This window comes from Aythya marila (assembly GCF_965140915.1).
Source record: "Aythya marila genome assembly, chromosome: 17".
In the NCBI taxonomy this organism is placed as follows: Eukaryota; Metazoa; Chordata; class Aves; order Anseriformes; family Anatidae; genus Aythya; species Aythya marila.
In genome coordinates this window covers 7,317,857-7,344,947 of record NC_139058.1, presented here as the reverse complement: position 1 = coordinate 7,344,947, position 27,091 = coordinate 7,317,857, and the positions used below count along the sequence as shown (strand labels likewise).

Below are 27,091 nucleotides of genomic sequence, written 5' to 3'. Positions count from 1 at the left end.
TGAAGAATAGCAAACAAATGCAGAGCCTTCCTGGAGCCTCTTCTAGAGCTGTTTATTCAGAGAAAAGCACGGATATTGTCCTGCGTGTGAAGTGGAGCAACGTTCCCTGCCTTCTGTATGTCCTGACATGAAAGCACCTGGATGCCTTGGTTTTTAGTGGAGTTATTGAGGGAGGGGAGAGATCAAAGCAAGTCCCTTTTCAACCTTTCCTCAAATGCTTTTTTTGACAAGTAAATTTGCGTGCGTTAGTGAAAAGTATCTTTTCTGTGTTGAATTACCTTCAGGAAGTGCCAGGAGAGATGTGAATTAGGATTGGTGACCCCAGCAATGTAAAAGTTCCTCCCGGCGTGCTAGGTCTGTAGCACAGCTCTCCCTCAAACGTAATTGCCACATGGTTTTTGTGTGTTTGTTTGTGCTTTTCCTTACGTGAACTGAGAAGATGGAGAAAACTTGTCTGTATATTCAGTCCAAAAATAGACAAAGCCGTGAGGAATCCCTGGAGGCTCCGGAGCAGCCACAGCCCAAACTCACCAAATACAAAGTGGAGCAGCGGTGCAGAAGAGCAGCCCCCGGCCTTTTTGCTGATAGTGCTGTGGTTCAGGCACCATGCCCTCGGGCACAGACGAAGGACACAGCCTTGGGACAGGAAGCAGAGTGAGATGCCTGCTAAAATCATTTATTTTTTGTTGGTATGGCCAGGCATTGTCACTCGCATTGCTCGGTGGTTGGTTCCTAACCTGGTGAGATAGGAGAGGGCTTTGGCAAGTGACAAGGCTTTTTCTTTCACCTGTCATCCCATCCCAAGGGCTTAGTGAACCCGATGAGTGTTGGGGATGGTGTTGGGATGAAGGAGGCAGTGCAGCAGCCCCAAGGCTGCTTGCACTTGTCCAAGCTCCAAGGGCACTCAGCGATGACTAAATCCCCTCCTGCTCATGGTGGTGAGGTAATACAGAAAGGAACACCTTGGAACACCTATGTTTATTCATGAATATGACACCTGTTTGCTTATATTCCGAACTTAGGGGTCTCAAGTGGCATTTTTTGAATGTTCCTTGGGCCAGAAAAGCAGTTTCCATCCCTGGAGGTATTCAAAAGCCATGCAGCTGTGGTGCCTGGGGACATGGTTTGGTGGTAGACTTGGCAGCACTAGGTTCATAGTTAGGCTCTGACCTTAGACGTCTTTTCCAACCCGAGTGGTTCTGCGTTTCTGTGATCAGTGCTGGGTGGAGCAGCAGAAGGAAACAGATCACCTGCTGCCTTTTCTTATTCCTATGCAGAGAGAACCCCCCTTCATTTGCTTCCTGATCCGGAAACCTAGATTTTATTCCGAGTCACTGTGTTCTCTGGGTGACCTTCAGCGGGTTATTTTGTTTCTCCCTTTATCAGCTTCTGTGTTTTGTAAAGCCTGAGGGCATTGCCCTCACGAGCTCTGAGGGACAAAGTACGTGGACACCCTGGCGGGTTCCAGGTGGCAGCAAAACCGCGTGGCACAGCTGGTGCTGGACGTGCCACATCCCAGCCCGTGCCTGTGCGACCTGGCTCTGCGGTGTGCTGCAGGGACCGCCTTGGGTACTTTCTGCCGAGGTTTGGGGTTTGCAGCCCCCTCCAGCCAGGTGGGAGATGCCTCCTGAAGAGCCTCACCTGCCTCCTGTGCACCAGGTAGCTGCTGGTGTGATGCAGTATCCCCAAAACAATCATTTTCGAACCACACTCTATGTCTGGTATGGCAAAGCATCTTTCTGCTGGACAAAGGCAGCACAGTGCCTTCTGTTTCTTTCCAGATTTTCAGCCAGTGCTTTTTCAGAGGTCAACTGCTCCCTCCCGCTATGCAATTATTAGGTAATGATGACATTTTGGCCGTTAGACATCCATATTTTTCCTTCTGTGTGTATCTTTTTATTACTAGCCATAAAAAATGCATGTGCTAGAAAAGAATAAACTTGGGAAGCCAGTGGGTAAGTCATGTAATATTAATGACTGATTCTGTCTTGGCTGATAGATGCTAGATTAAATTTGTCTTCCTTTAATAATAGGTTTCTCACGTGTAATTGAATTTTTGTGGACTTTTTCTAAATAAGCTTTTTCATGTTCAATACCACTTGTGAAGCAGATGCGGAGCACCTGGATGAAACAGATGTAGGCATTTTTTAACGATGCGAGTGTGGAAAAATTGCCTTTTATATATGTTAATGGTTGCAGCCGTGACTGTAAATAGGTCAGGAAGGGAGCGGGATGTGCTCGAGTAGAACAGACTCGCTGAGGGCAGACCGAGCTGAAATGATAAAACTGAAGTAGCCAAAAAGGCTGTTTCCTAAAGCGTTATCTCTGGCTGGCACGGAGGGGAGGGAGGCAGGAAGGAAGGAGAGCTCTGAAAGGAGAAGTGCATGCAGGGAGGGATGTGTGGGGCTGTTGTGTGCTGGGCAGCGGGACTGGGAGCCCTGGGGAAATGGGCTGGGGGCTGCAGGTGGGGTGGCAGCAGTGTGGGGCTGGGGTCCCGCAGCCTCCGTCGCCAAGCCTCCTTGCTGGGGAGGACGAAGAGCATGCACCGTGCCATGCAGTGCTCTCCCGTGGGCCAGAATGGAGAGGTTTGGTGTTTTAATAGTAAGCTTGTAATAAAAACTCACAGAGCTTTAGGATTATGGAAAATTCGCAGTTCTAAATTCAGCACTTCGTGGTTACCGTCTTCTGCACCATCAAACAAGGAAAAAAATCGTCGCTGGGTTTGCGGTGGGTCCCTGCACGCTCTGAGGGGTACCGCGACCCTCAGAGTGGCTGCTCGCATCCCGGTGAGCATGTGCTGTGGCTGGTTTTACTGGGGCAAGGACTCTACTGCCCGACTCCTTTAGCTTCCAGAAAAATCAGTATCTGAGTTCTATTTTCTTACAAAAAGAGAATCAACAGATTTTTTTTTTAGTGGAAAACTACTTCTGCACAGTCAACTACTGTTATGACAAAGCTACCTTGCTCACCAGCGTGCTGTTACATTAAAGGTTCTTATCCATGGTCATGTGTTTCTGTAAAGAAAACATTTTTTGCCCAGCTGTTATCCCAAGCTTTTCAGTGAAATGTACACGCGTCCTGCTGCTACAACGCTGCCTCTCCTTGGGTAGCGCCATAATTATACGTTGACCTCAATTAGTAAACCTCGCTGCTTTCCGGTTTCTGGCTGGCCTCCGAGGGACAGCTCAGAGCCACGCCACCTAGGCCAACACCACGACAACTAATTTTGAAATAAAGCTGTTTTTTGGGTGATCCAAGCTCTAATTTTGGTGATCCAAACCCTAACAGCCACTTGGGAGTGCGGATGGTGAGCTGCTTGGGGGCACAGTGCTGTGGTCACAGCTCGAGAGGGGTTGAAGCTGTGGGTTTATCCACCTGCTGGGCTTTTTTGGGTTGGTTATGTGATGGTCAACGCATCAACTCCTTGAAAATACCTAAAAGGAGCTCTAAACCACAAAATGGGTAGAGCTTTGGAAGCCATTCCATTAATAGGTAGGAAACTCTGAGTGTGCTGGTGTCTCCTCCGACCTGCGTAAACAAATTTGATGACTTATTTTTGCCTCTGAGTAACACACAGCATAATAGTCATGAATTTATAATTGTCTGGAGTTCACTGGCTTGTAAGCAACATGACGAAGAGCCTGATAAAACCACTCCAGAAAGCCTGATGAGAATGGGAAGGTAGTTTCCACAATTTCATGATCCATATCTGAAGTTTTAGAGGTGCTTTCATGAGAAGACCTGATGAAATTTATATGTGTATGATGCCTACATATACTAGGATTTAAAACATTCCTGTATCCTTCCTCCCTTTCAGATGTACCCCTGAATTATTTCAAGGGTGCCATGATTAATTACTGATGAAATTTCCTTGCTCAGAGCACGAAGCCTTTTTCTAGTCTGCAGCAGGACAGTCAGAAGCAGTTGTCTTTAAGTCACTGCTGGATTTTGAGCTGTTAAGGTATTGGGGAAGGGTTGCCTGGCATTAACTTCTATTGGTGCAGGTGTGCCTTGAGGAGAAAAGCGAAGAAAGGCAGAAAAAAACAACCCCTCAACTCCTCCAAAATTGCTTTGCTATGGCCACCAGCAAAGCAGTGCTGCTTCCAGGCTGCGTTGGGAAACCTGTTTATAAAGAAGCACCTCAGTGTTGAGCTTGAGCCCTACCTGATGCTGTGTTTCCTTCTTCTTGTGCTCTATCAAGTCCTTAAAGTGGTCTTTATTATGGATCTAGTAGGGGAAGAAGGATCTACTGGTGCAAAATGGTATGTAGGGACATTTTATAGGAAAGACCATCTTGGTCATCAGATTTCTTTACCTGCTTTTGAAGAATACATGGGTACTACAAAGGGGTTATTACAGAGAAAAATCACCTACCCCTTCCTGAACTGGGTTCAGAAGGGCTGTGCAGTGCTCGCAGCTAGGTGTGGGGTTAGGGCCTGGTTTGGTGTGACCTAAAGGAGGGGGTCAGAAGCATGAGATGCGTGCTGCTGCCTCCTGTTCTGCTTTTTGATGCAACCATCGGATGAACGTGTAAAAAGCAAAACTAAAACTGAGCATGTTATTCCCCAGGACTTAAAATTTGATAGGGTTTCATGACACAAATTGCAGGAGGACTTAATAGTGCTGGTCTTTATGGAAATGTTCATCAGGTCGTGAGCTTTGGATCAAGTGCAGAGAAAAAGGTGATGCTTTTCCAAACCCACCGTTCAAAGGCAGAAGGTGTTGCCTTCACATCCGCTGTCCCGTTCAGAGCAATGTCTGAGGAAAATTAGAAGATCACTAACTTTTAGCATATTTATCGTGCTTTTCCATATTGTATTCATAAAAAAGAAATTAGTTTTCCTTTGAGGATAGTGACCACAACTGGTGCAGCTTCCTCAGAAAGGCTGGCGGCTGCTTGATGTCGGACTTGTCGGAGCTTTCCCTGCTCCTAAAACTAATTGTTCCTTGACTGTAAACCTACCGCCTTTCTCTTTTTATTGATTTACTTTAAATAACAGGGACAGTTGTCTCGTTCTTAGTAGGTAAATACTAATAATAAAGATACTGCAAATGGAACAAGGTGTCCTTTAGAAATGCTGCCTGTAACTGGGGGGAAATAAAGCTTCGCTAAAGGTACATATCTACAACAAAGTTATTAGTTTAATTTCATATCCCAGGGCCACTGTGCACAGTGCTCACCTTTGTCAGTGAAGTACTGATTCATTTGTTTTATTAGCATGAGTAATCTGTACTAGCACGGGCTGACTCGGCGTAATCCAACGCTCACGTAAGCATTGGGGAGCCCTGAACCCACGGCTGCGCTTGCCAGCCTGCTGCTGGAGGTGGATGGCCGAGCTGAAGGCTTGGCACAGAAAAATCCTCTTATCTCTTTCTAGGGGAGCTGGGCTTTCTTCCGAACACCGTGCAAACGTGAATGGAAATGGGGCGTGTAACTGCCTTGAGTCTTTTGGGCAGTCACTTGTAAAGGCCGAGCAGCGGAGCCATGTTCGAGGGGCTGCTGCTGTCCCTGCAGGCCGCGGCCTAGTGCTGTCCTCATCCCCCTCATACTCCTGGGGAGCTGCAGGACACTTCCAAACACTCACAACCTTCTGTTGTGGCTGCTCAAGGTCCCTGGGTATCTTCCATCCTCATTGTATACAAATTTGATCACTTTGCTCCTTAGAAATTTTGGGACTGGACGTGGGAGCGGGTTGGCTGCTCCTCGCCAGAGTGAAATCTGCTCCACGTAGCATGGAATCAGTGATGAATTTCAGCAAACAAAGGCTGTCGTACAGCTGCTTGTTGTGTACACTGTCAGAGGACTCTAAATAACCAGCTTGCATACCAGATATGTGTCGTAGTGTTTTACGCATTAAAATAAGAGCTAATATGCTAGGGCGAACACGTGGCACTTTCGGTTGCGTAGTATTGGTTGTACAAGTTGAAGTATTCTTAGCTATCAAAGAAATGACATTGAAAAGCTTAAAATAGGGCTTTCAAGAGGTTTCTTTTCTTCTCAAAATGATCAGGCTGGACTTGAAATAACTGAATTCTTTGCTAGAGTAAAAGTAACACGGCTAGGCCAGCACATGCAATGCGATTGACTCACTTTCTCTAAGCTGAACCAGAAAACCTTTTTTTTTTTTTTTTCTTCTCCTTGTACAGCTACTATGGCAGCTGGGACCCTTAGCGTAATTAAAGCCTCAGGACCTGGCTATGTTAGGAGCTGGAGTACCTGCTGCAAAGCGAAGGCTCCTCATCCCCATGGGCAGGGTCATCCCCATGGGCAGGGAATTGGTGAGGGAAAGTCAGCGTAACTCGTTGCTAAAGCACCGGATGAGGCCTTAGGCATAAGCCTGAAGTAGAAATTAAAGGAAAAAATGGCTCGTACTTTAAAGACAAACAGCAAAAAAGCCTTTTTGTTTGTGTTCTTGTGCGTGTGTGCGAGCACTGCAGTGGAACCAGAGTGTGTGCCTGCTTTGGGTCAGATTTCTGATTTAGGACAGTTTTTACCAGCTGCGCTTGCACTTGAGAATTTCTTTAATGCTGTCTTCCAGATTTTGGGAGAGACTGAATCGAAGGAAGGGGACTGTGTTTGTCATTCTTGGAACAAGAATTGTGGTGTAAAATTATCCCCCCCAAAATACCCACCTAAAAATGGGCGAGCCGCGTTGCGCTGCTCCTCCTGCTGCCGCTCCAGCCTGCTTCCTGCACGTTGTTTTTCTGCTTGCAGTGGAAAACTTCGTCCTTGTTTTGGGAAGTACTGTGGTGTTGTTGGGAACTAAACCTAATTTTATGTGTTTCTGTACCCACGTGTCTCACAGCAAGAGTCGCTTTCACGATTCAGGCTGTGCTTTACGAGCAGTACGCTTGCTCCTGAATACGGACCGTGGAGTTTTTGAGGTATTGAAATTGAGATTTTTGGGGGGCTGGAAGCCATGCTGCAAATATTAAATGTACTGGGGAGCTAAGGATGCTGGATGTGTTATAGGGTGCTTAGAAAATGAATAATTTGATAGAGAAATGTCTTGAAGAGTGTGGCAGCAGTTACAGACTTTGGCACGCAGGTATGATGACATCTTCTACGTGGCTGTAGCTTTACACATGGAACAGCTGGAAATAAGGGCAGTCTAACTCTTAAAAACACTTTTGTTTGTGTTTTGTTGCTCTATTTATCTTCAGGTCAAGGACTGTTCTGTTACTCATAGCACACTTGGAGGTCATAACTGGTAGCATGAGAATCTTGGTGCAAATATATGTGAAAACCAGAAGCGGTGCTGGGTGCTTAACCAAGTGGGAGGGCGGCTTGTGCCTGGGGGCACCTTGCTTTTCTAAACCATTGGAAAAAAAAAATGTTTGTTGTAGTAGCAAGATGTTGTGCGGGGTCTGGGCAGAGATGTCCACAGGATGAGCCACTGCTGCTTCGTGGCACCTTGCTCTAGGTTATAGACCTTTAAAAATCAGTTTGCTTTCCAGAACAGCTTTCAGATATAAAATAACTATAATAAAAGCCGATTTGTAAGTCTTCTGTTGCTACAGCTAATCTTCCCACTGTTACCCTGCCTGTGTGTCATTTCCATTACCCTGCCAGGAAATTCTGAAGGAGACGCACTTGGTATCAAATACTTTACCTTGGGCGTTACACTGGCTACTTGAATGAACACAGAGACTAGTTTTCTCCCTGGGAGCCATCGCAAAGCAGATGCCTAGCTCCTGAAGATGCTCACATCATGTGAGCGTGTGCATCTGGAAGCTTTGCTTTACTTGAGCTGAGCTTTCCTGTAAGCAGACCAGCTATTTACAGGCAATCTTGAGCAGTCACATCATTGGTATGTATAAAAGGGTGCTGAAAAACCATTGTAAGTTAGCCTGTATTGCTAGATAATTAAAAAATACTCTTCTTGGAGACTATTTAAATACTTAAACTCCACCATCTTGATAATATTTCCCTTTCTTCTCTTCTGATTTAACTGGGCACTGCAAGCTGCTCAGGTTTGGGGCCTTGACGGTACTCTGTAAAACATCCACACCAACTGAACAGTGTGATTATTTCTATGATTGACTTTGTCTAGGTTTAATTAAACTGGTATTCTAAAGCTGAATGCCTTGATGTCGCCAAAGCATTGCACAATGACAAATTGTGCAGCTGTAGGATGTTTCCTGTTTTTTTCCTTCTGATCCTCAATGAAGAATTTAATCCAGGTGCCATCAGCAGAGCAGTCATAATGTGTTCAATAACTTTCTCTAGAGAGTTTTTTCATAGAGGACCTTTCACTTATTTTCTTAATATGATTCCTTATGCTAAATTTACTCTGAAGAATTCATTTCTTTCTAGCTGCTTAGGGTATTTCAGAAATGGAGTGCGAGCAGTTTGTCCTCCAAGGCTGAGATTCTCACCCATTACTGTTGATTGAGAGCTTTAATTTCTAGGTAGGCAGTTTGAGGCATCTCCAAATGGCCTTATCTGAACCAAATGCTGTTCTCACACACTCTGAAAATCTTGAGTCACTTGTCACATCCATAAGTCATTGCCCATATGATTAATGCTATTTTCAGTTGAGGGCTTTGGAACATGCAGTCTCAAATGCAGATTGCAGTGCACTTTTTGAAGGATGAAGAGCAGATACCAGGCTTACACTAAGTTGTTTCTTGATGCATTAATTACATCGGTAACTGAAACAGCTTGCTTCAGTTGATGATACCTTGAACTTGAGTAATTTCTACTGATGGCATTCAGCTGCCATCACGCTCTGAAGAATCGAGCCAGCCAGTTCAAACTATCTTTATTTTAATATTTCCATTTCTGTAAGGGAGCTTTAATATTAAGAATGTGACTTTGCCAGCTTACTGCAAAGCGGTGTGATTTGTACCATTCTTGACGTAGGCAATTGAAGCATGAGACAGCACAGCCAGCACCAGCCGTGTGCAGGGCTCCCAGCACCTGCTCCACGAGGCCCTGCAGGGGCTGTAGGACAGCGTGGAGCACTGCTGATCCGTGCATGTCAGCAGGGCTTGGGTTGCTCCCGATATGCTTCCCATCCCTGCCTTTTCTGATAATCATTACCAGAAAATAATCGTCCTGCTGAGAACACTTGGGTATTGTACAGCATCGATACGTATGTCAGTCCTGTATAGAGATTGACATTGTTACTTAGAGCTTAACTTTAAATATCAACATTTCATTTCCCATTTTAAATACCAATTTATCCTTGTATATTAGAGCTGCGCTGATTTTGGTTTTTGCACAGTTCATATGATTAGAGATGGATAAATGTCTTCTTCCTCCGTTTGTTTGTATTGTTCTAAAGCCAAATGGGTTTTTCACTTGCCTGAAGAATGCCCGACCTGAAATGCTGCATTCTTTGCCCCTGTCTGCAGGCATGTAGTAAATACAGGACCTTTGGGTGAGGCCAGTCAGCTGAGAATGAATGCTCATTTCATTCATCTGGCTTCTGTCATCAGCTTGTTCCTGAGATACATGTTTTAACTAAAATATCACAGGCAGGCTAAAACATTGGCAATCCTCTTTCTGAAGCTCCTCAGCAGGAAGACTTCTGTGCAGATGGCTTTTTCCTAATAAATGAGAAGATGAGTTAGCTTGTTAAGCATTAATTCAGGTGTACATTAATTCAGATTTTGGTGATACAGCTGTATGCATATGAGGGCAGGTAGATTTCAAGCCCTCGGTGTGTTTGACCCCCCAAGAGGGCGGGTGTTGTGGGACCGGTAGGAAGGGGTGGCTGCACTCAGTGTGTGCTCTGTGACCTGATTTGCACTGATGGGTCTAACTGCTTGCCCTCCTTTTTTTGTCTTTTAATTGCTCGTTTTCTTCTCGTTGGAGTGTGACAATGTTTGACTTATTAATGTCAAGTACCTTCTTTTGAGGTTTTGTAAGTCAGGTGCAATGAGCTGAGCTAAATACTAGCCTTAGCTTTGTGAGCTGTGTCCTTTTTGTAGGTGATCTAAAAAGTGTGGTGTGAGAGCAGGCTTCCAAACAAGCTTAAGTGCCTTTATAAAAGTCAAACAATTTGGCGTTAACGTCTTTTCCTGGTGTCCTGTTCTATGGTGTGGAGCGAGCCCAATGGTTATAGAAGACAGAAAGGGAGCACCTTCACCTAAAGAGAGATCACTAACATTTATAGCCAGCACCCTCTTTAACTGCGCTTTCAAGTGATTCTTTGACAGGTGGTGGATTTCTTGAGGTGCAATATTTTCATGTATTAGAAGATATCAGAATATTTTTTCTAAATAATAAAACTTGTTCTCCTTTGTAGGGTATCGGAGCGCGTAGAATTTGGGGAGACGAGAGCACACAACGATGCTGCTGAAAGGAATCTGAGCCACAGAGCATGCTTTGTGCCACAGTTACCCAGGTATGCTTCACCTCAGCGCTCCTCTAATGAGCCACAATTCATTGTGCTTCTTGCTCCATTACTTGTCATCCCGAGCCAAGGAGACTGTCTCAGCCTCAGACCAAAATTAAGCTCTGCTTTCATCATTGCTCTATCTGGATGCTGCTTGCAGTCTGAAATCTTCTGAAGCCTTTAATGTGTGTTTTAGTTTTAATTTTATCTGGTTGCTACATTTCAGCCAGTCTCTCTTCAAATGCTACACTGATTTATAACATAAGGTAGGCTGAACGTTTTGGTGTTTATTTTCAGAAGCCTTTTTGTTTTAGGCACAGAGATGTGGTATCAATAAACTAGGTGCTGAGCTACATATGTGGAAATAGAATTTTGAGGCTTGCTCCAGACTTGTTAGAAGCTGCTCCAGTTGACTCATCTGCAGATAATCTGCTGGGCTTCAGAATTCAAAGGCATGTGGGTAGAGGCATCCGTCATGCCTTTGTACGCCAGTGTCTGTGAACCAATGCAAACTTTTCAGGATGTTTAGATGACGAAGGCAAAGCTTTGTAGTGTTTTGTTTAAATAAAAGGTTTGGGATGGATATTTAAAATCTTCCTTGAAGTGCACCTTCATTCCATGCTATCTGCTTGTTCTACAGAAAGATGGTAAGAAAGCAAATACCTGCCTTACCTGATGGACTCCAGGATTTTTCAAAAGCAGTTTTGTGATGGGAGTTATCAAAACCCAATAGCCCTAGCTGTCCTAGAGCACTAAAAGATAAAATAAAAACAACAAACCCCGCACTCATATGATTGTGAAGTGTTTCTGTGGCATGGAAGAGAACTTTTCTATTAGCACCAGCTGGCAAGTGGGAGTAGAGAAACAAAGCAAACAAACAGCAGAGAAAAGTAGGAGGAACAATGGTAAGAGTTGAAAAAGTGACACATTTGGAGACCAGCACGGAGAATAACAAACTCATATCACAGGATGTTTTGCGTAGCAACAGGACTTTTGTCTTCAAGTGGACCTTAGCGTAGCTGCAGCACTTGCTTCCTGTGTGAGATAAAGGGCCGTTGTACTCTGAATGCTTTTTAATCTCTATATCTAAATTGGACTAATAATTAAAAAGAAATTGCTGAAGGAAATAATAGGAAGTCTATTGCTCCTGAAAGTGTTTCCTCTTATTTTGCTGTCAGAGAAGGGAGGACTGAAACCTGTGTAAGGGAAGCAGATAAAAGATGAACTTTCTCACCAGGTGCTGAATGCTGTCTACAAACTACGTTGTCGATGAAGGAAGAAATTGATTGGGAATTGAAAGCGCGAGCTAGTTCATAATACTGGTCAACATGCGCAAAGGGGTGCCAAAGGACCCAGAAATAGCTGACCTCTTCTACAAAGATGATCCTGAAGAAATATTTGTGGGTTTACATGAAATCGGACATGGAAGTTTCGGAGCAGTTTACTTTGTAAGTACAGTTCTTTACCTCCTTTTTGAGAAATGAAACTGATTTATCTGGTATTTTGCAGATTTTCAGCATTTGTAGAAGTGGGCATCCTTTCAGCTCTTAGTGTTCTGTGTTTGTTAGCTTTAGCATAGCACATCGTGGAAATAAGTGTCTCCAGAGCACTCCTGAGCTCTTTGCTGTTCCAGCTGTATTTAGAGAAGCAGTCAACTATAGACTTAATAACATACCCAATCACACAGGTTAAGTACATGGTACTGGTGCTGTTAGATGCTGAAAGTTGAATTGAAGCAGTTGGAAATTAATTTGCCAAACTGGAATTTCAAGATAATCTACTTGGTGCTCATAAGCTTGTAAATTATTGCAAATTAATAGATCTAGTGAATTAATGATTCAACATGCTTTTGGAGTTAAAAGCTATTTTTGTTAATGAATTGGCTTTGTGGTGGTTTGAATAAAGATACTGTGGAAGTCGCATCAAATTGCTTTCAGGCTTTTGAATGATTTCTGATAATTTAGGAGTTAGAGATACCTTTGAAATATCGTTTTGCTTTGTCATCTTCCTTCTGCTCTCGTTTATCACATACCATACTATCTCCAATAGCAAATGCTTTCATGGCAAAAGCAAAGGGAAAGTCGGGGGGGATGGGAATTCAAGAGGGAAGGGAGGTAGCGTTAACTGATAGTCGAGAGAATTTCATCTGGAAAGTGAGAAGAATCCAATTAGGATCAAACAAAGCCAAACTGAAAATACTGAATTTGGAAATAATTATAATGTAGTCACTATCAGTGAAGCTAAAATAGAATTCAGTATCAAAAAATCATTCCAAGATAAATTTATGTTACGTGGTAGTATGTCTTGCCACTCCAGAAGATCAAGCACACCGGAGCTGAGATTTTTGAATATCAGACACTAAAGTATTCAGATAAGCTCTCTTACACCTGCAATGCTGACAGTAGCTAGCATGAGTGATCTGCAAGCACTCCAATCCGCCACTCGTAGTTCTGTGCAGCAGTGGAGCTACTGGTGGAACCAAAGAGGTTTTCTGCCATGGGGATCATCAGCAGTGGGACAGACAGTTTTAGGTGTTGGGTTAAGTGACAGGTAGGTGGAAGAATACTAGTGAATGTGTAAGATGATGAGTTTGTAAAATTTACAATACATGTTGATCCTCTCCATAAGAAGAGCAGGATTTTTTTAAGGTGTGAGTAGGGAGGTCCTGCTCAGTGTATCTCACAGACGAGGAAAAGGATGTGTGATGTGCTTTAGGGCAGAGATGAAGTAGTGAAGGTGCTGCCTTCATCATTCAGCTCTGGTGGTCAGAAAGCCCTCATGCTTCCAGGGAAAGAGGATGAGGAGTGTTAGAGAGCTACTAAGGAGGCTTACACCAGACATGTCACCATGGTTAGGCAGATTTTTGTGATTCTGCAGAGCTTCTCTTCCTCCTTTTCCCTCTATGCTTCACCTGGTCTGTGCTTTGAAGAGTGTAGCCAGCCTGCAGCTTCTTGCAGTGACCTAGCAGCATCTTCCTCCTCCAAGCTTGATGGCGATGGAAGGCACGTTTGCAGTAAGGTTACTGTAGTAACACAGTGAGTGTAGACAGATGCATCACCTCTTTTCTGTGATATACCTACTCTTCTTGGCCACTCTTTGAGACTTTCTTCCCTGTTGCATGGAGCACTGAGCATACAGCAAATCATTCCTTGGGGTCTGTGTTCTTGCAGCCTGTCTGTCTTTCTTCACCTTGCAATGAGGCAGGGTTGGGGAATAATCTCACATCAAATAAGATCTCACATCATTGTGGCAGTGTTTCCAGGGGTCCTGATGTCCATGGTATCGGAAAGGGAGAATAGGTCAAACACCCTTTGAAGGAATGGGGCTTCCTAAATCATTTAAAGAAGAGGGAAAAGTTCTAAAATACACCAAGGGTCAGGTTCCTTCCTGACTGGTCACAATATTTCTAAAGATTGCGTTTGGTTGTTATGCAGTTCAGTGCTGCTTCCCTAACAGAACTAAATACTTCATACCCCAGTGTGTCCATGGTGTTTGGCATCCTCAAGCCTACTGCGGTTCTGTGAGCATGTGTTTTAAAAAGATAAGAAACCTTTTACCTATTAAAAAATAAAGGGGGGGGTGGTAGTGGTAGAGGAATATTCATGTCAGGTCTAATCAAGAAAAGAAAGAAGGGAGTGATGCTCAAATATGTTGTCCTGGGCTCATGTGTTTTCCCATTCAGAAAATGGCAACTGAATAAAGTTAATAGAGGATTTGGGGGTGTAACTTGGAGAACTGGTGATTTTGTTTGCCCAATATATAATTACCAATGCTTGGCAAGTTAACTTAAGAAAAGAAACTTTTTTTCTTGCTAGAAAGAAACGCTGCTTAGAGCAGCAACTTGGTCTACAATAGAGGGAAGGTGGCGACAGCTTAACGGGGCAGTTGTACCCTGCAGCACAAAGTTGTGGCTGATGCGAGAGAGCGTGTGCTATGTGAAGATATTTGGAGTTAGCGGCAGACAGAAGTATTTGGAAATTTGTTTAGAACACCAGCAGGAGCTCATCTATTTGAGTAAAATACTCTTGAGATCTTTTATGTGCTGGAGCAGGACGATGAGTGCTTAGGAAGGGTTTTGCCTTCCCCAGAAGTTACTTGTATTATGTTTTCTCTAACCCATTTGATGAAGTGTGTGTGCTGGGAAGAGTCGAGTCTAAGTGTGTCAGCTCCCTTTAGTAATTCCTGGGCTCTTTTGGTTCACCCAACATCATTTTTCTTTGAAGTCACTGTGAGCATCGTGAAATGTCTTTGATTAATGCATTGCTTGGGAGTATAGTACTCATCCTTGTGAGCAGTGGAAATGAGGATTTACCAGATTTAACTTTGATTGTATTCTAAGCTTTTAACTGACACAGGGTTTTTGTCCTCAAAATTGTAAGTGGTTAGAGGTGCTGGGATTTCAGCAACTCTTAGGATTAAAACCTTAAGATGTTCCATCCTTAACATGCAGAAATGAGGGCAGTTCCACTCCAGGCAACCAGAGCTCTTTCTGAAACTGAGTTCATGGCCTCTGGTCATCATCCCTGTGTCATACGGGTTCCAAAAAAGCAAGATTTTGCTGACTGAATAATGCTCATTGTCCAACTTGGATCTGATGGCTCTGATAATAAAATATTAAATGAGTAGCTAATCTGTAAGACAGAATCTTCCAATGTCTCATTTTTTCCTTTGACACGACATTTTAAATTTACAATCAGATGCCACACATCCAATTCTGTTGAGTGTTTCCCTGAGCCTTCTTAGTACTGTGTTGATACGAGATTGTGACAATAACGATCACCTGCAGTTCAAGGACACTTGCTATTTATGTTCTATTCCCCCCAAATACTGAGCATCATCTACTAGCCTGACTTACTGGTTGCAAGGATTGGCTTTCAACTCCTCTTAGCTTTCAAACTTAGCTTTCAAAGCTAAGCTATTTAATGAAGAAAGCAAAAATAAAGAATGGGGGCTTAAATTTTAAAGATAGAAGACTTGGTGTGGACAGAACTGGAAAACTTGCATGAGATGTTACTGCCATGACCACTTGCCCAACGAGAAAGCTTCTTGGGATAACAGTGCTTTCCATGCAGGAATCAAATGAGCAGATTGCAAGCAAATACGGCGGCTTTGTATTTTTTTCCTGCTTATACTCTGGGCAGAAAGCAAGTCCGTCAATCTGGTTGAGAAGTCTGAGTTAGATGTCAGCTCTCTGAAGATCTGCTTTTGAAGATCTGCTTTTTTTGCATTAAAATAGGTGAAGTTTGGGGCCTGGCAAATTTTGTTGAAATTGTAAATGTCCTGATTTTTTTTTCTGGTCTGCTTTTAAGCTTGATTCCACGGTGGTTTTTCAGATAAGGTGGTTTGCATTTCTATGAATAGCATGGCTCCATGATTTGACATCTGCTCAACCACCAGCAGCGAAGAGAACTGTGTGCAGATCGCCTACGTTTGGTGACCCAGTTTCATAAGCGAAATGAATGACATTCCTTTTGTTACTACAAATTCATTCCTGAAAACTTGATCTTTTTGTAATAGCACAAGAAAACCAAAATAACTTGCTTTCTAACAACCCCAATGGTAATATCTGGGAGGAGGTCTGTGCCTCATCAACGTGTTTTGAACTGTAGGAAAGTCACAGCCTCTCTGCTTTAATGGCGTAAAACTAGATTAATCAGTCTTTTGAAGAACAAAGGTTTGAAAAAAAGCCCGATATTAAATGAAACTTGGCAAAAGCAGCCTGGACCCATCTATCTTTTTTGACTGATTTTCAGAACCAAAACTAGTTGTGTTTTTTTTTCCGTACAGCAATGCATATAAGGCACACAGACATTGTCCTAAGATGATGTGATGAAAAATCACAATACAGCCTTTGCCTTAATATTGGAAATAAGTGGACCAAAAACAGTGAATCAGAGAAAATGCTGATTAGAGGAGCAAGCTAATTGAACGCTGCTTTTACAACAATTCCAATGAAACTATTTTATGCATTCTCAGTGAGATACCGGACCTTGTTCTGTGTATCAGTAGAGAGGTAGCAAGTGTAGTAAGGGCTGAGGGAGGGACTGTGATTGTGGATAGATAAATATTGCCAGAAAAGAGAGTGCCAGAAAATAGCTGTCTCATAAATCTTATCACAAGGCAGGTGTCTCTGAAGTGTAGGAGCTTTCCAGGATGTGATATAGGAGAAGAAAGTCTGTGTTTGCTAAAGGCACGGCTCACTCCACGGGGAGGATTTAAAAATGATTTTTTTTTCTAATTTATTTTTTTCCTCCTCCAGGCTACAAATTCCCACACTAATGAGGTGGTGGCAGTCAAGAAAATGTCCTACAGTGGGAAGCAAACGAACGAGGTAAGATGGTGAAGCCAATTCTGATGCAAAGGCTGGTACAACATAATGTAAGTCTGGTCAGGGGAATTAGCTGAGTATTTCATTTGACGCTGGCGGGCCAGCTTTCTAATGCTGTAGCTGTTGCTCACTTCCATAGGAAGCATGGAGATTTGTAGAGGGAAAATGAGTTTATGCAAATTTTGACAAATAGTTCAGTTTAAGGAAGTGAATGGGAATTGAGAAATAACCAGCCTAGAAGCATTCTGTACTAAGGGCACTAAGAGCACCTGGGCTACTGAAACCATAAACCGCAACTCTTTGAGGTGTCAAGTGAGATGTATAGCTGACCTGAAACACTTCTCAGGACCTCCAGTACAGAATGACGTAGACATCATATTCAGAGTATCAGTCTCACTTCAATGGTTGCTTGTTAATTGCTCGTATTTGTTCCTGTTGTGGTGTCTTGATCCAAACAGAGAACCCAAGCACATCAGGTTGACATGTAGTAGAGAACGTGTTTTTTCCGGCCAAAGGGGATGTTCATTATTAATTTTTCCTTACTTACCTGTTGGTCTTCTGCATGTGCTGTCTGTAACTATTCCAGAGGTCTTCCAAATGTCAGTGGCCTTGTGCTGCAGTACAGAAGGAAGCAAACCGCTCTGTAGCATGTGCTGTAGCTGTTTGGGGGCAGGTGGGTTTGTTACTGAGTTTCAGACCACAGGGCAGTTAATTTTAACAGTAACAGTACTTCAAGTAAAATGTATTGCAGATAAAAAGAGAAAAAAAATACAATTTTTGGCTGTCCTCAAGCTAAATGTGTCTTAGGGTGGTCTTACTGCAACAGTGACGACCCCAAAACTTCAGTAAAGTTGTGCTTTTGAAACTACAGCTCTTGTCATCTTCACATCATAAAATTGCATTATGGATGCTTTTCAGACTGTACTGTAGTCTGTGGTGTATGAAAGCATTTAGGGGGATTAAGTGGGGAAGTGTACTAATATCTTTTCCCTTTGTTTTTATTAGAAATGGCAGGATATCATTAAAGAAGTCAAGTTTCTACAACAGCTGAAGCACCCCAACACCATAGAGTATAAGGGCTGTTACCTGAAAGAGCATACTGCATGGGTGAGTGGCATGGTGCTCGGGGTCTTTGTGTGCAGAAAACTTGTGGTATGACAACCAGGCATCCAGTACGTGCAGCAGTATTCATCCCATGCCACCTATAGTCCCTTTCTTCTTCTAAAAAAAAAAAAAAAAGTTCCCTGGTAATTTAAAAGAAATGGATATTTAGGATATTGGAAGAGATCCCCACCTCTCTTTGGCAGGCCTCTGTATTCAAGCAGGTTAAACAATAATTATGGAGCATCCTCTAGAGAATCTCCCCATAGCTTTCCAGTGCCTGAACCTTCTTTGCAACAAATTAGGATGTCTGATGTTGCTGGAATTTATTTGGAGCATTTTATTTTGTTGATTGCTGATTACGTTTCTTAAAACTTCAGGTTTTACTTCTATTGCTTCTCAGCCATCCAAGTAGTAATTATTTGTGGAGGAGTGCGTATCATATTTAAAAGCATGCTTTTTTCTTGCAGTTGGTTATGGAGTACTGTTTAGGATCAGCTTCTGATTTGCTAGAAGGTGAGTTAGAACCATAGTCTTTGATTTTCTTTTCTCTAGTGTCCCTTCTGAGTACAGTGGGAGGCTGTTTTCTCACAACCTGGTATTTTACAGATGGCAGAGGCAGTCTGTCTATACTACTGCGTTCTGTAGCTAGAATGCCTGTGTTCGTGGTACTAAGGGTAAGCTGAGATTTTCCCAGAAAGCCAGTGCTGCATATAGTTGGCATGTATGTTGTAAAAGGAAGGTACAGCTATTCCTGTGGTTTCTGCTTTGATTGAAGCCGGCTGCCTGTTATCTGAGTATCCATAATAAAAACCTGTAGAGATCACCTTTGTCCCTGCCTTGCAGTTCGTAGGAATGGTCACAGATAGCTCTATAAAACAAGAGACTAGGAAAAAAAATGGGAAGTTTTCCTTGCTAAGGACTGAAGTTGTATTTCACATACATTTGGCAAGCTGTATGCAGTCATCGCAGTAACTATTGGCCATAGCAGGACAGTGAAGAAAAGTGTTTAACATGAAATACACACAGGCTGTATGCAGACTCAAAGCTGCTACAGAAAATTAGTATGATGAAGATGGTGCTCACCTCGTGGCTTGCAAAATTGGAGAGGTATCTCCTGTTTAGAAACATTCTCAGGAAAAGATTGCTGTTTTCTTACGTTTTTTTCCTGATTTTTTTTTCCTTAGTTCACAAGAAGCCACTTCAGGAAGTGGAGATTGCTGCCATCACCCACGGTGCCTTGCAGGGGCTGGCCTACCTGCACTCTCACTGTAAGATTCATAGGTAAGGCAGAGCTCAGTGCTGTTGGATGTCCTTCCATCTTCCCCGGGCTGGAGTCTGAAAATAACTTCATTGTGTTTAAGCAACTCTGGTAAAGGTTTTCCTGCCAAAGTTCCCTCTAATGGACTTGTCAGTACACCCCTGCCAGAGTAGATTTATAAATAAAAGCCGCTGGCTGTTAAGGAACACATTCCTTCTATAATAATTCAATGCAGCTATATTCCAGGGCTGAATTCTCTTCGATGTTAGCAACTGTTCTCTGCAGACCCTGGTAAAAAAGTGCACCTGAATGTTGGCAAAAAGCATGGATGGGAAAACACACGCCCTAAATTCACCTAGTAAAGCAGCGTGGTAGAGCTAGACTATTTTTAAGACATTTTATTTTTTTTACATGTGAGTAAATAAAATCAGATCAAATTTATGCATCCAGAAATCAGCTGGTGAAAGCACAACTCAAGGCTAAAACTAACTTAAGAGAAATAAGAACACACAGAGGAGGATGTTATAACAGGCTGCTCATGGGCACCAGCTCCTAGATCTTTACTTTCCAGCAGTTCTGATTTTTTTCACTTATTTTTCAACAATGTTGTGTGTTCTTATTTTGTGGTTTTGTCTTATTTTGGGAACTGCTGGTACTTTATGTCAGGGAGTTGCTGTGAAAAGGATGAGAAATAGATTAGGGTAATGTGAGCGAGAAGTCATTAGGGTAAAGCAGTCTGGGACTAAGTCATGGGGTTAAAAGCCTTTCTGTAGTCTGCTGACAAGCTGTGGGCAGAAAAATTGTATACTTGAGGCTCAGACAATAAGGAATTTAATTATTTGTCATTTGTCAGAATAGAATAACTATTTGGGGTGTATCTACGCAAGGTTATTTTATTAGGCCTAAGGAAAATATTAAGTTAGAATGTCAACTTATGAAATTAAAATGATTTCTGGTCAACCCTTTACATACATGCCCTTATTTATGCATAAGAATACCTGTTCTGAACTAACTTTACACACATTCATAGGGCATTAAATTCTTTTTTATAGTAAATGACTGCCTGCATGGGCTCTACTGAGAATTAGGTTTTGGTTGTGATTAGGACTTCTAAACATGGCACAACTAGTGTGCTGTATAAAGTCAGCTGAATCCTAGCTACTCCGTGTGAGCTGCCCATTAATGTGTTTACTGCATATCACAAACAGAGCTGGTTATTTCTCTTTGAAATTGGGAAAAGTTTCACTCTTGCAGTATGCTGAGTGACCACGAGGAATGTTAAGTACCATGCAGGTCTTTCCTATCTGAGTGGTTTTCTACCAAAGGATATTTTGCCTTTTAATTCCTGAGCGAAGAAAGCAAGACCTCTCCCAGGACCATCGGGAGAACTCTAGTTTTCTGTAAGATGCTCTAACTTAAAGAGGAGAGCTGAAAGATTTCCTTTTCCTAGCTGTGTGTAAAATCCTTGGAGTAAAATCTCCTGCTGTGGCAAGTGACAGGAGCACTGGGGCAGGTGAAGCAATGACGGTGAGGAGGGACCAAAGCTGGCAGCTGGGACAACTTTGGTTTCCCTGCCCAAAAGCCAGGAAGGCGAAACGAGTGTGACCTGGAATGGGGGGACACCTTGTGGAGATGCAGGAAAAAGCAGGGCCCTGGTCTCATCCTGAGCTCCCTGGGCCTCCCCCTTAACACTTTGTCCCAGTGGCACTGTGTGGGGTGGCAAAGGGTGAGATTATCCCATCAGATTGCAGACACGAGGCAATCTGAAGTTAGCACAGATACCTAAGTTGATACCTGAGGTGCCTGCTGAACTGTGAGGGTAGCAGTGGAGACGAAGCAGAGAGGACAGGACTTGTGCTGTCTCTGAAGGACTTCTGAGGATTTGTTCTTGTGCACACAAGGCATTGTTTGGTACTTGTCCTCATTCAAAAGTGACAGATGCATAGACCCAAAACATGAAGACTTACCTGAGTAGCACATGTGCACCAAAAATGCTGTAATGTTGGTTTTGAAGCAGTGTTGTCCCAGGAGTGGGGAAACAGAGGTTCTGAGAGCCCAGCTCTGTTGCTGAAGCATTGCAGGTCCATGCCTGTTGCTGCAGCTCTTGTTATTCCAGCATTGCCCGTCTGTGTTCTACCCTTTGGAGATAAAACATTGCACCCATGTCTGCATCATGCTGAACTTCAGCAGTCTTTCAGCTGGCCTGTTCCTCTGGGCCTGCAGTTTGTGGTTGGTGCACAAGTTGCTGTCCTTCAGCTGTTGTACAATAACTCAGCGTATGCAGCAAACACAAGGTAGCTTTGTTGCCCCTCCCATTTATCTAATTAGCTTCCTTTTTCATATGGTCACCGAATGTGTGAGTTTGGCAATACCCAGTAACTTGGAATCGTGGAATCATTTAGGTGGGAAAAGACCTCAAAGATAATCAAGTCCAACTTGTTTATGTTGGACGTCTGCTAGTACTGGTAAGTGGTTTCAATGTTAAGGACCTACAGTCAAACACCAGATATGAAAAGCTTTTTTTTTTTCTTGATGTGTTTTCTATTTATAGATTTTTATTTTTTTTTTTATAAGACAGCAAAGAGACATTCCAGACTGTATACCCAGCCTGGCTGATGGATCCCTTACATGTATTCAACATATATTGAGGGTCTGCTTTTGCAGAAGTAACTAACTGAGCTGCTGCTATGTGAAGTCAAACCTGGCACACCCAGTGTACAGCTTTCCCGTTGTTATTGGGGTGCTGTGTCAGGGTTTCGAGGAACTTCACTATGTTGTGATTTTTCAGCTGCAATGTATCAGGAGACCTGAATTTCTTAAAGCAATTCTTTTTTATTCTGATGTGTGCAAGAAAAAATAGTTCAGGTATAACATGCCAGAAAGGGATTTAGAAGTAAATGGTACTCAAGTGAATTCTTCTCTAACTTTGTATAGGCCCATTGCCAGGTTTCTTAGAAGGCGTGCAAATGGAGTTAACCTTTCTCAGCATTTTATTGGCAATTAATTTGTAATTAACCCATTTACTGCTGGAGTTGAGAAATGTACGGTGCCAAACATGTTGAAAGTATCTTGTGCCGTATGTATTGCAGTAGCTTCATTATTGTTAATTTCTGTAATGTATGAATTATCTGAGACTTGCAGGAAATTAATGGACCCCAGTCATTTGAAAGATTAAAATAACATTTCTGGTATCTGTCACATCTTGGGTATTAGGGGGAAACACTCCCTTGTTCTCAGTTTGGGACCTCAGCCTTGTCCTTCATTCCCCAGCACACTTTTTGTGTGCAGTCAGATTTCTGTTCCAAATGAAGTCAGGTATTTGATCTCTCTAGCTTTCTGTAATACCAGGCTTCTAAACAACTCTCTCTTTTTTTTTTTTTTTTTTTTTTTTTTGAATATTTAATTTGAGAACAGGTTAGCAGAGTTCTGTTTATGTGTAAATTTTTCAAAGCTATTCTACTGTAACCAGAAGTGTGCTTTTTTTTTTTTTTTTTTTTCTTCTTTTAAAGGGATATTAAAGCTGGAAATATTCTTCTAACAGAACCAGGTCAAGTGAAACTAGCTGATTTTGGGTCTGCATCTATAGTCTCCCCTGCCAATTCTTTTGTGGGAACGCCTTACTGGTGAGTAAAGCATGGGGTACTTCATGGGGACTGCTGCCTTACATTTCCAGCATTTCACAGTCTAAAAATAGTATCTGGCATAAAAACTACATTAGCCAACTATATTAACAAAGCAGCGTTTTTACAATTCCCGTGTCCAGCTCTTCAGGAAACAGGTTCTTTCTCAGTGCCCATGAGTAGAGGTAGATTGTACAGCACTTTGAAAGTTAATGTTTTGACTTCTATAATACCATTGGCTTAAAAATTATTAACATTTGCCATAGGTAGTGGCATTAAGGCAAACGCATGGAGAAAGGGAAGTTTCTTAATCCAGCTCTGCAGACTGGAAGCCACGCAGCTACTTAGATTCTCTTTTGAAGAGACGTGCTTAAGGGTCACTTGAGTTGCTTAGCATTCCTAACGTAGTGGGCCAGCATAGCTTTACACTCCACTTACTTTGTGGCAGACGTCCCAGGCATTTCTGGGAGGTCACCTATGGCCCAACCTCTGAACAAGCCCATTTGGCAGGAAGCCTGCTTCATCTTTGAAGAACAAAACCAAATAGGCTACATTTTTGCAGGCTGGCTCTGCTGCTTTTTCCCCCCAACATTCATCCCTTTATCCTGGACCACCATATTTCCCAGTTGTTCTGGATTTCCCTGTTCATTTCATAGCGATACTTGCAGGCTGCACATATGTACTGGAAAATTCTCCTAGTGTGCCCATGGAAAACCCACCAGCTCTGGTGAGAGATGGTGCCTTTAGGACTCCCCCAGCCCTTGCTGACTGCCTGCAGGTACAATGCCTTTGAGATTACTGTGGGTCTCCCATGTGCCAGCAAGTTTTGCTAGCAGCGAGGCTGGCCTCTTATTTACTTCCCTTTCTTAATCTGCATCTTGGAAGAGTTTCTTGTGCAGCCAAGCACTCTTCTGTTTCGTCATGGCTTTTCTCAGATCCATGCTGGCCCTTGAAGTTGTGGCCTGCTGTGCTGCTGAAGATGATGAAGCCATCTCATTGTAAGCTATGTGCTGGGAGTCACAGGTTGTGTCCTCTGACCTGCGTGTTTTGTCCTGTGGTTGGCAGGATGGCACCAGAGGTGATCCTTGCTATGGACGAAGGGCAGTACGATGGAAAGGTGGATGTCTGGTCCCTTGGGATCACGTGTATTGAGTTAGGTGAGTAAATACTTTGCCTCTGATGTGAATAAAGAACTGTCCCCAATAATTGTTGGGAGGTTTTTTTTTTAAAAAAAAAAAAAAAAAAGATTCTTATTCCTTAAAGTTTATTCTTCCTATTCTTCCAAGTCTTACTTGGAAAGCAGTGACAGTTGAGTTAAACTCAACTGAGTTAAAGTGGCAAATCAAGGGCAAGGCACTAATAATGCTGCTGTACTTCTGTGTTCATCTAGTGTGCAAGATCAAGAGAGACCACATTTTGCAGGCCTATTTTGCGAATACTGAGCCCCCTTTATTGGCTCTTCTGAAGTGTCTTTCAGTTTCCAAACCAATGCTAAGGGTTGCCAGGCTTCCTTCACTGAGAAGCAGGATTTTGGTGCCTATGTAAACTGGGCTCCCTATATGACAAGCACTTTTATTTCCCCAGTACAGCACTTTTATTTCCCCAATACTTGATTTCCCCGTGTTCATTCAGTGTGTTAGGAAAAGCTTCAAGTTGAAAATGCCAGCTGTTTTCACAGGTAATACCCAACAAGTGAACTCAAAACGGTGTCAGAATCATGGAAGTAATGCTCTGTGTTCACATTGCTGCATCTCAATCAAAAGAAAGGGTATATGAAAGAATTCTAAACACTTAAATTTACAGACTGATTAAGTGCTGATTTTGGAAGATGTGTAATGGCCACAATCTGTTCTTTCATGTGAGGAGGTGTAGTGCACCTCACCTGAATGTGTGGCCAGGCATGAACAAAACTGCAGAAATGCTTCATGAAATGGAGTGAGACATAAGCAAGTCTCCGGTATTTCAGCTGGGGTCTAAGAAACATTTTATCTCTTCGTACTTTATATGACTTATCCCCTGCTGTTCTGCTGTAGAACAAAGTGCTGCTATTTTTGTTTGCTCCCAGAGAAGAGGAAAGTATGGTTTGCAGTCTGTGCTCTTACAAGCTGGGTTTGGAGAAGGTTAGAGCAACTATTATGCCAAGATGTCCTAAGAAGTTGCGTTAGAAAGGACCTGCCTTTAATTTTCAATCCTTCTTTTCAATTTGAGCAGTATTAAACTTAAAGCTTTGCTTTTGCATTGTTCCATATCTGAGCACGTGGTCAGGAATGAAGGGGCAGGAAATCTCTTGATGAGCACCACTTGGCTTTCTGTGAATGCTGGTCTCTTAATTTCTGGTCTAGCCAAAAGCAAGCAGTGTTTAAAGAGAAGAAAACACAGTGGTTTGTGCATGCGTGCTGCATGTTTAGGACAAGTGATTGCTCTGATCTGACCTGACATGAACTTAAAATAAATAAATAATGATTAAAAAAATAAAAAATAAAAATCCTGGCATCAGTGTCAGCTTGGCACAACTCACATGGCAGTGAAAACTATCATTGCTCAATTTCTGTGTAAAATCTGTTCGGGGGCTGTCAGGCACTCGTCCTCTCGGAAGTGCAAGGACTAGGAAGAGCTTTGATAAAGAGGAGTTAAAAGCACACCTGGCAAGTGAGTTTGGCAACCTGTCCGACTTCCACAGGTGACTGCCAATGGTAAATGAAATGAGCAGCCACTCTTCTCTAGGTATGGGTGCCACACTGTATGTCTGAGCTCTGTTTTATTCAGCTGCTGATGATTTTTACCACTGAGGATTAGGTGGGTAAAGTTGCAGTTAAGGTAAAATGTACTGGAAACTTTTCCTTATAATTTGCATCCTGTTCTTTGGATTCCTTCATCCACTCTTCGGGTGAATAACGGCTTTCCTTGAGTGGTTGTCCTGGAATAACCCAGAAGATTACAATAATTGGCTTAAATGTGATGACAACAGTAATGAGCTATTGATTTAGCAGCAATACCTTGCTCATGCTTCCATATCTGTCTCCTTTTCTTTCCAGACTGCCTTATCACACCTTTCTCTTTTCTTTCTAGCTGAAAGGAAGCCTCCACTTTTCAACATGAATGCAATGAGTGCCTTATATCACATAGCCCAGAATGATTCCCCTACGTTACAGTCAAATGAATGGTAAGAGAGCTTATTACCAGGTTTTGTGCTTTGTTTCCCCAAAAATGCTCTGTGATGCTCTCTGCATGGCTAAAATCTGACAAGAAAAGTGTTTGTTGCAGTGGAGTGATTTGACTGCATTCCTGAAGAATGCTCCTGTGTAGGCAGGCTCCGTTTTGACCTTCTGTCACTTTGGCTGTGCTACAATCTAAATGTGTGGAGGTGATAATTATGGGGCTGTAGATGCCGCAGGAATTAAAATATTCTTGGATACATTAAGCCAGCCTCAGCTCAGCATCAGCAAGGTTTCCAGCTGCAAAAGATCTCTGACAGAATTGTTAGCATTATGCTACAGCTGAAATGTGAAGGGAAGGGAGAGGAGAGGCTACAGAGGTAATTAGATTTTTTTTTTTCAGTGAGGGACTTCAAAAGTCATCAGAGCTCTGTAGCCAGTAAATACTCCCCATACTATGAGCTCTTGTTCCAGAATCTAAGCTTTGATACAAGAATATTTTGTTATTCTTTGGGAGCAAAGGCATTACTCCATGTCCTGCTCTTTGTACTCAAGGGTGGAATGTAGCCATCGAGCGATGCTTAGTAGAGTCTGCAGATGGCTTGAAACAACAGCTCCTGGAGAGGTGGGAAATTCCCCCATTAGGCATTTAAGTAGCATAATTATTTCATTGCTGATCATTTTATCAAACCCACTCCACATCAACTTCCTTATTGCATCGTCTTTCTTTTGTCCATTTTTCAAGATTCAAAGAAATTGCTCTCATATCTCCACACCTTTACTCAGATCATTCTGTGCAGAATTTGCAATGCAGAGTAGAAGCAGCTTGGGAATACAGTACAAGAATCAGTATTCTTGATTGCAGGCAGTTTGTTTATAGTCACCTGTTTGCTGTCTGTGACTTTGAGAGCACAAGGAGCAAGCAAGGTGCCTTTTATGCTGCTTTTGAGATGATGAGCATCTGGGAGATTAGTTTTCTTTCAGGTTGTGAAGCCTAAAGTGTCTTTGAACCTAACCATGTACCAAGATGCTTTCCTGAGTCAGCGTTGCAAATGGTGGGAAGCATCTAGAGAGCAGGGAGTCATTTCATCAGCTAACTTAGCAAGCACATTTCTGGAGTTGCTGTGAATTTCATTGTCATCTAATTTTAAGTAGCTGAAATAAAATTGAAAACTCTGGCTGGTACACAGAGTTCTTGTTTGGCTTTCATTTTGCGGCTGCGGATAACTGCCATGTCCGTATCCACTGCTGAAAGAACTGGTGAGATCAGCTTACTCAGA

General features: G+C 42.7%; 1 protein-coding gene across 7 annotated transcripts in view; it reads left to right on the top strand.

The window, feature by feature from the left end:
* Positions 1 to 27,091, top strand: part of TAOK3 (TAO kinase 3) — an 83,320-nt gene that overhangs the window by 23,509 nt on the left and 32,720 nt on the right. For all 7 annotated transcript variants that reach the window (XM_082774476.1, XM_082774470.1, XM_082774471.1 and 4 more), the window contains 9 exons: positions 10,257 to 10,355; positions 11,584 to 11,794; positions 16,606 to 16,677; positions 17,680 to 17,781; positions 18,246 to 18,291; positions 18,963 to 19,059; positions 22,546 to 22,659; positions 23,722 to 23,813; positions 25,726 to 25,819. In XM_082774476.1, coding sequence (XP_082630602.1) covers positions 11,675 to 11,794; positions 16,606 to 16,677; positions 17,680 to 17,781; positions 18,246 to 18,291; positions 18,963 to 19,059; positions 22,546 to 22,659; positions 23,722 to 23,813; positions 25,726 to 25,819 — 737 coding nt within the window. In that variant the 5' untranslated portion in view covers positions 10,257 to 10,355; positions 11,584 to 11,674. The remainder of the gene's footprint in view (positions 1 to 10,256; positions 10,356 to 11,583; positions 11,795 to 16,605; positions 16,678 to 17,679; positions 17,782 to 18,245; positions 18,292 to 18,962; positions 19,060 to 22,545; positions 22,660 to 23,721; positions 23,814 to 25,725; positions 25,820 to 27,091) is intronic.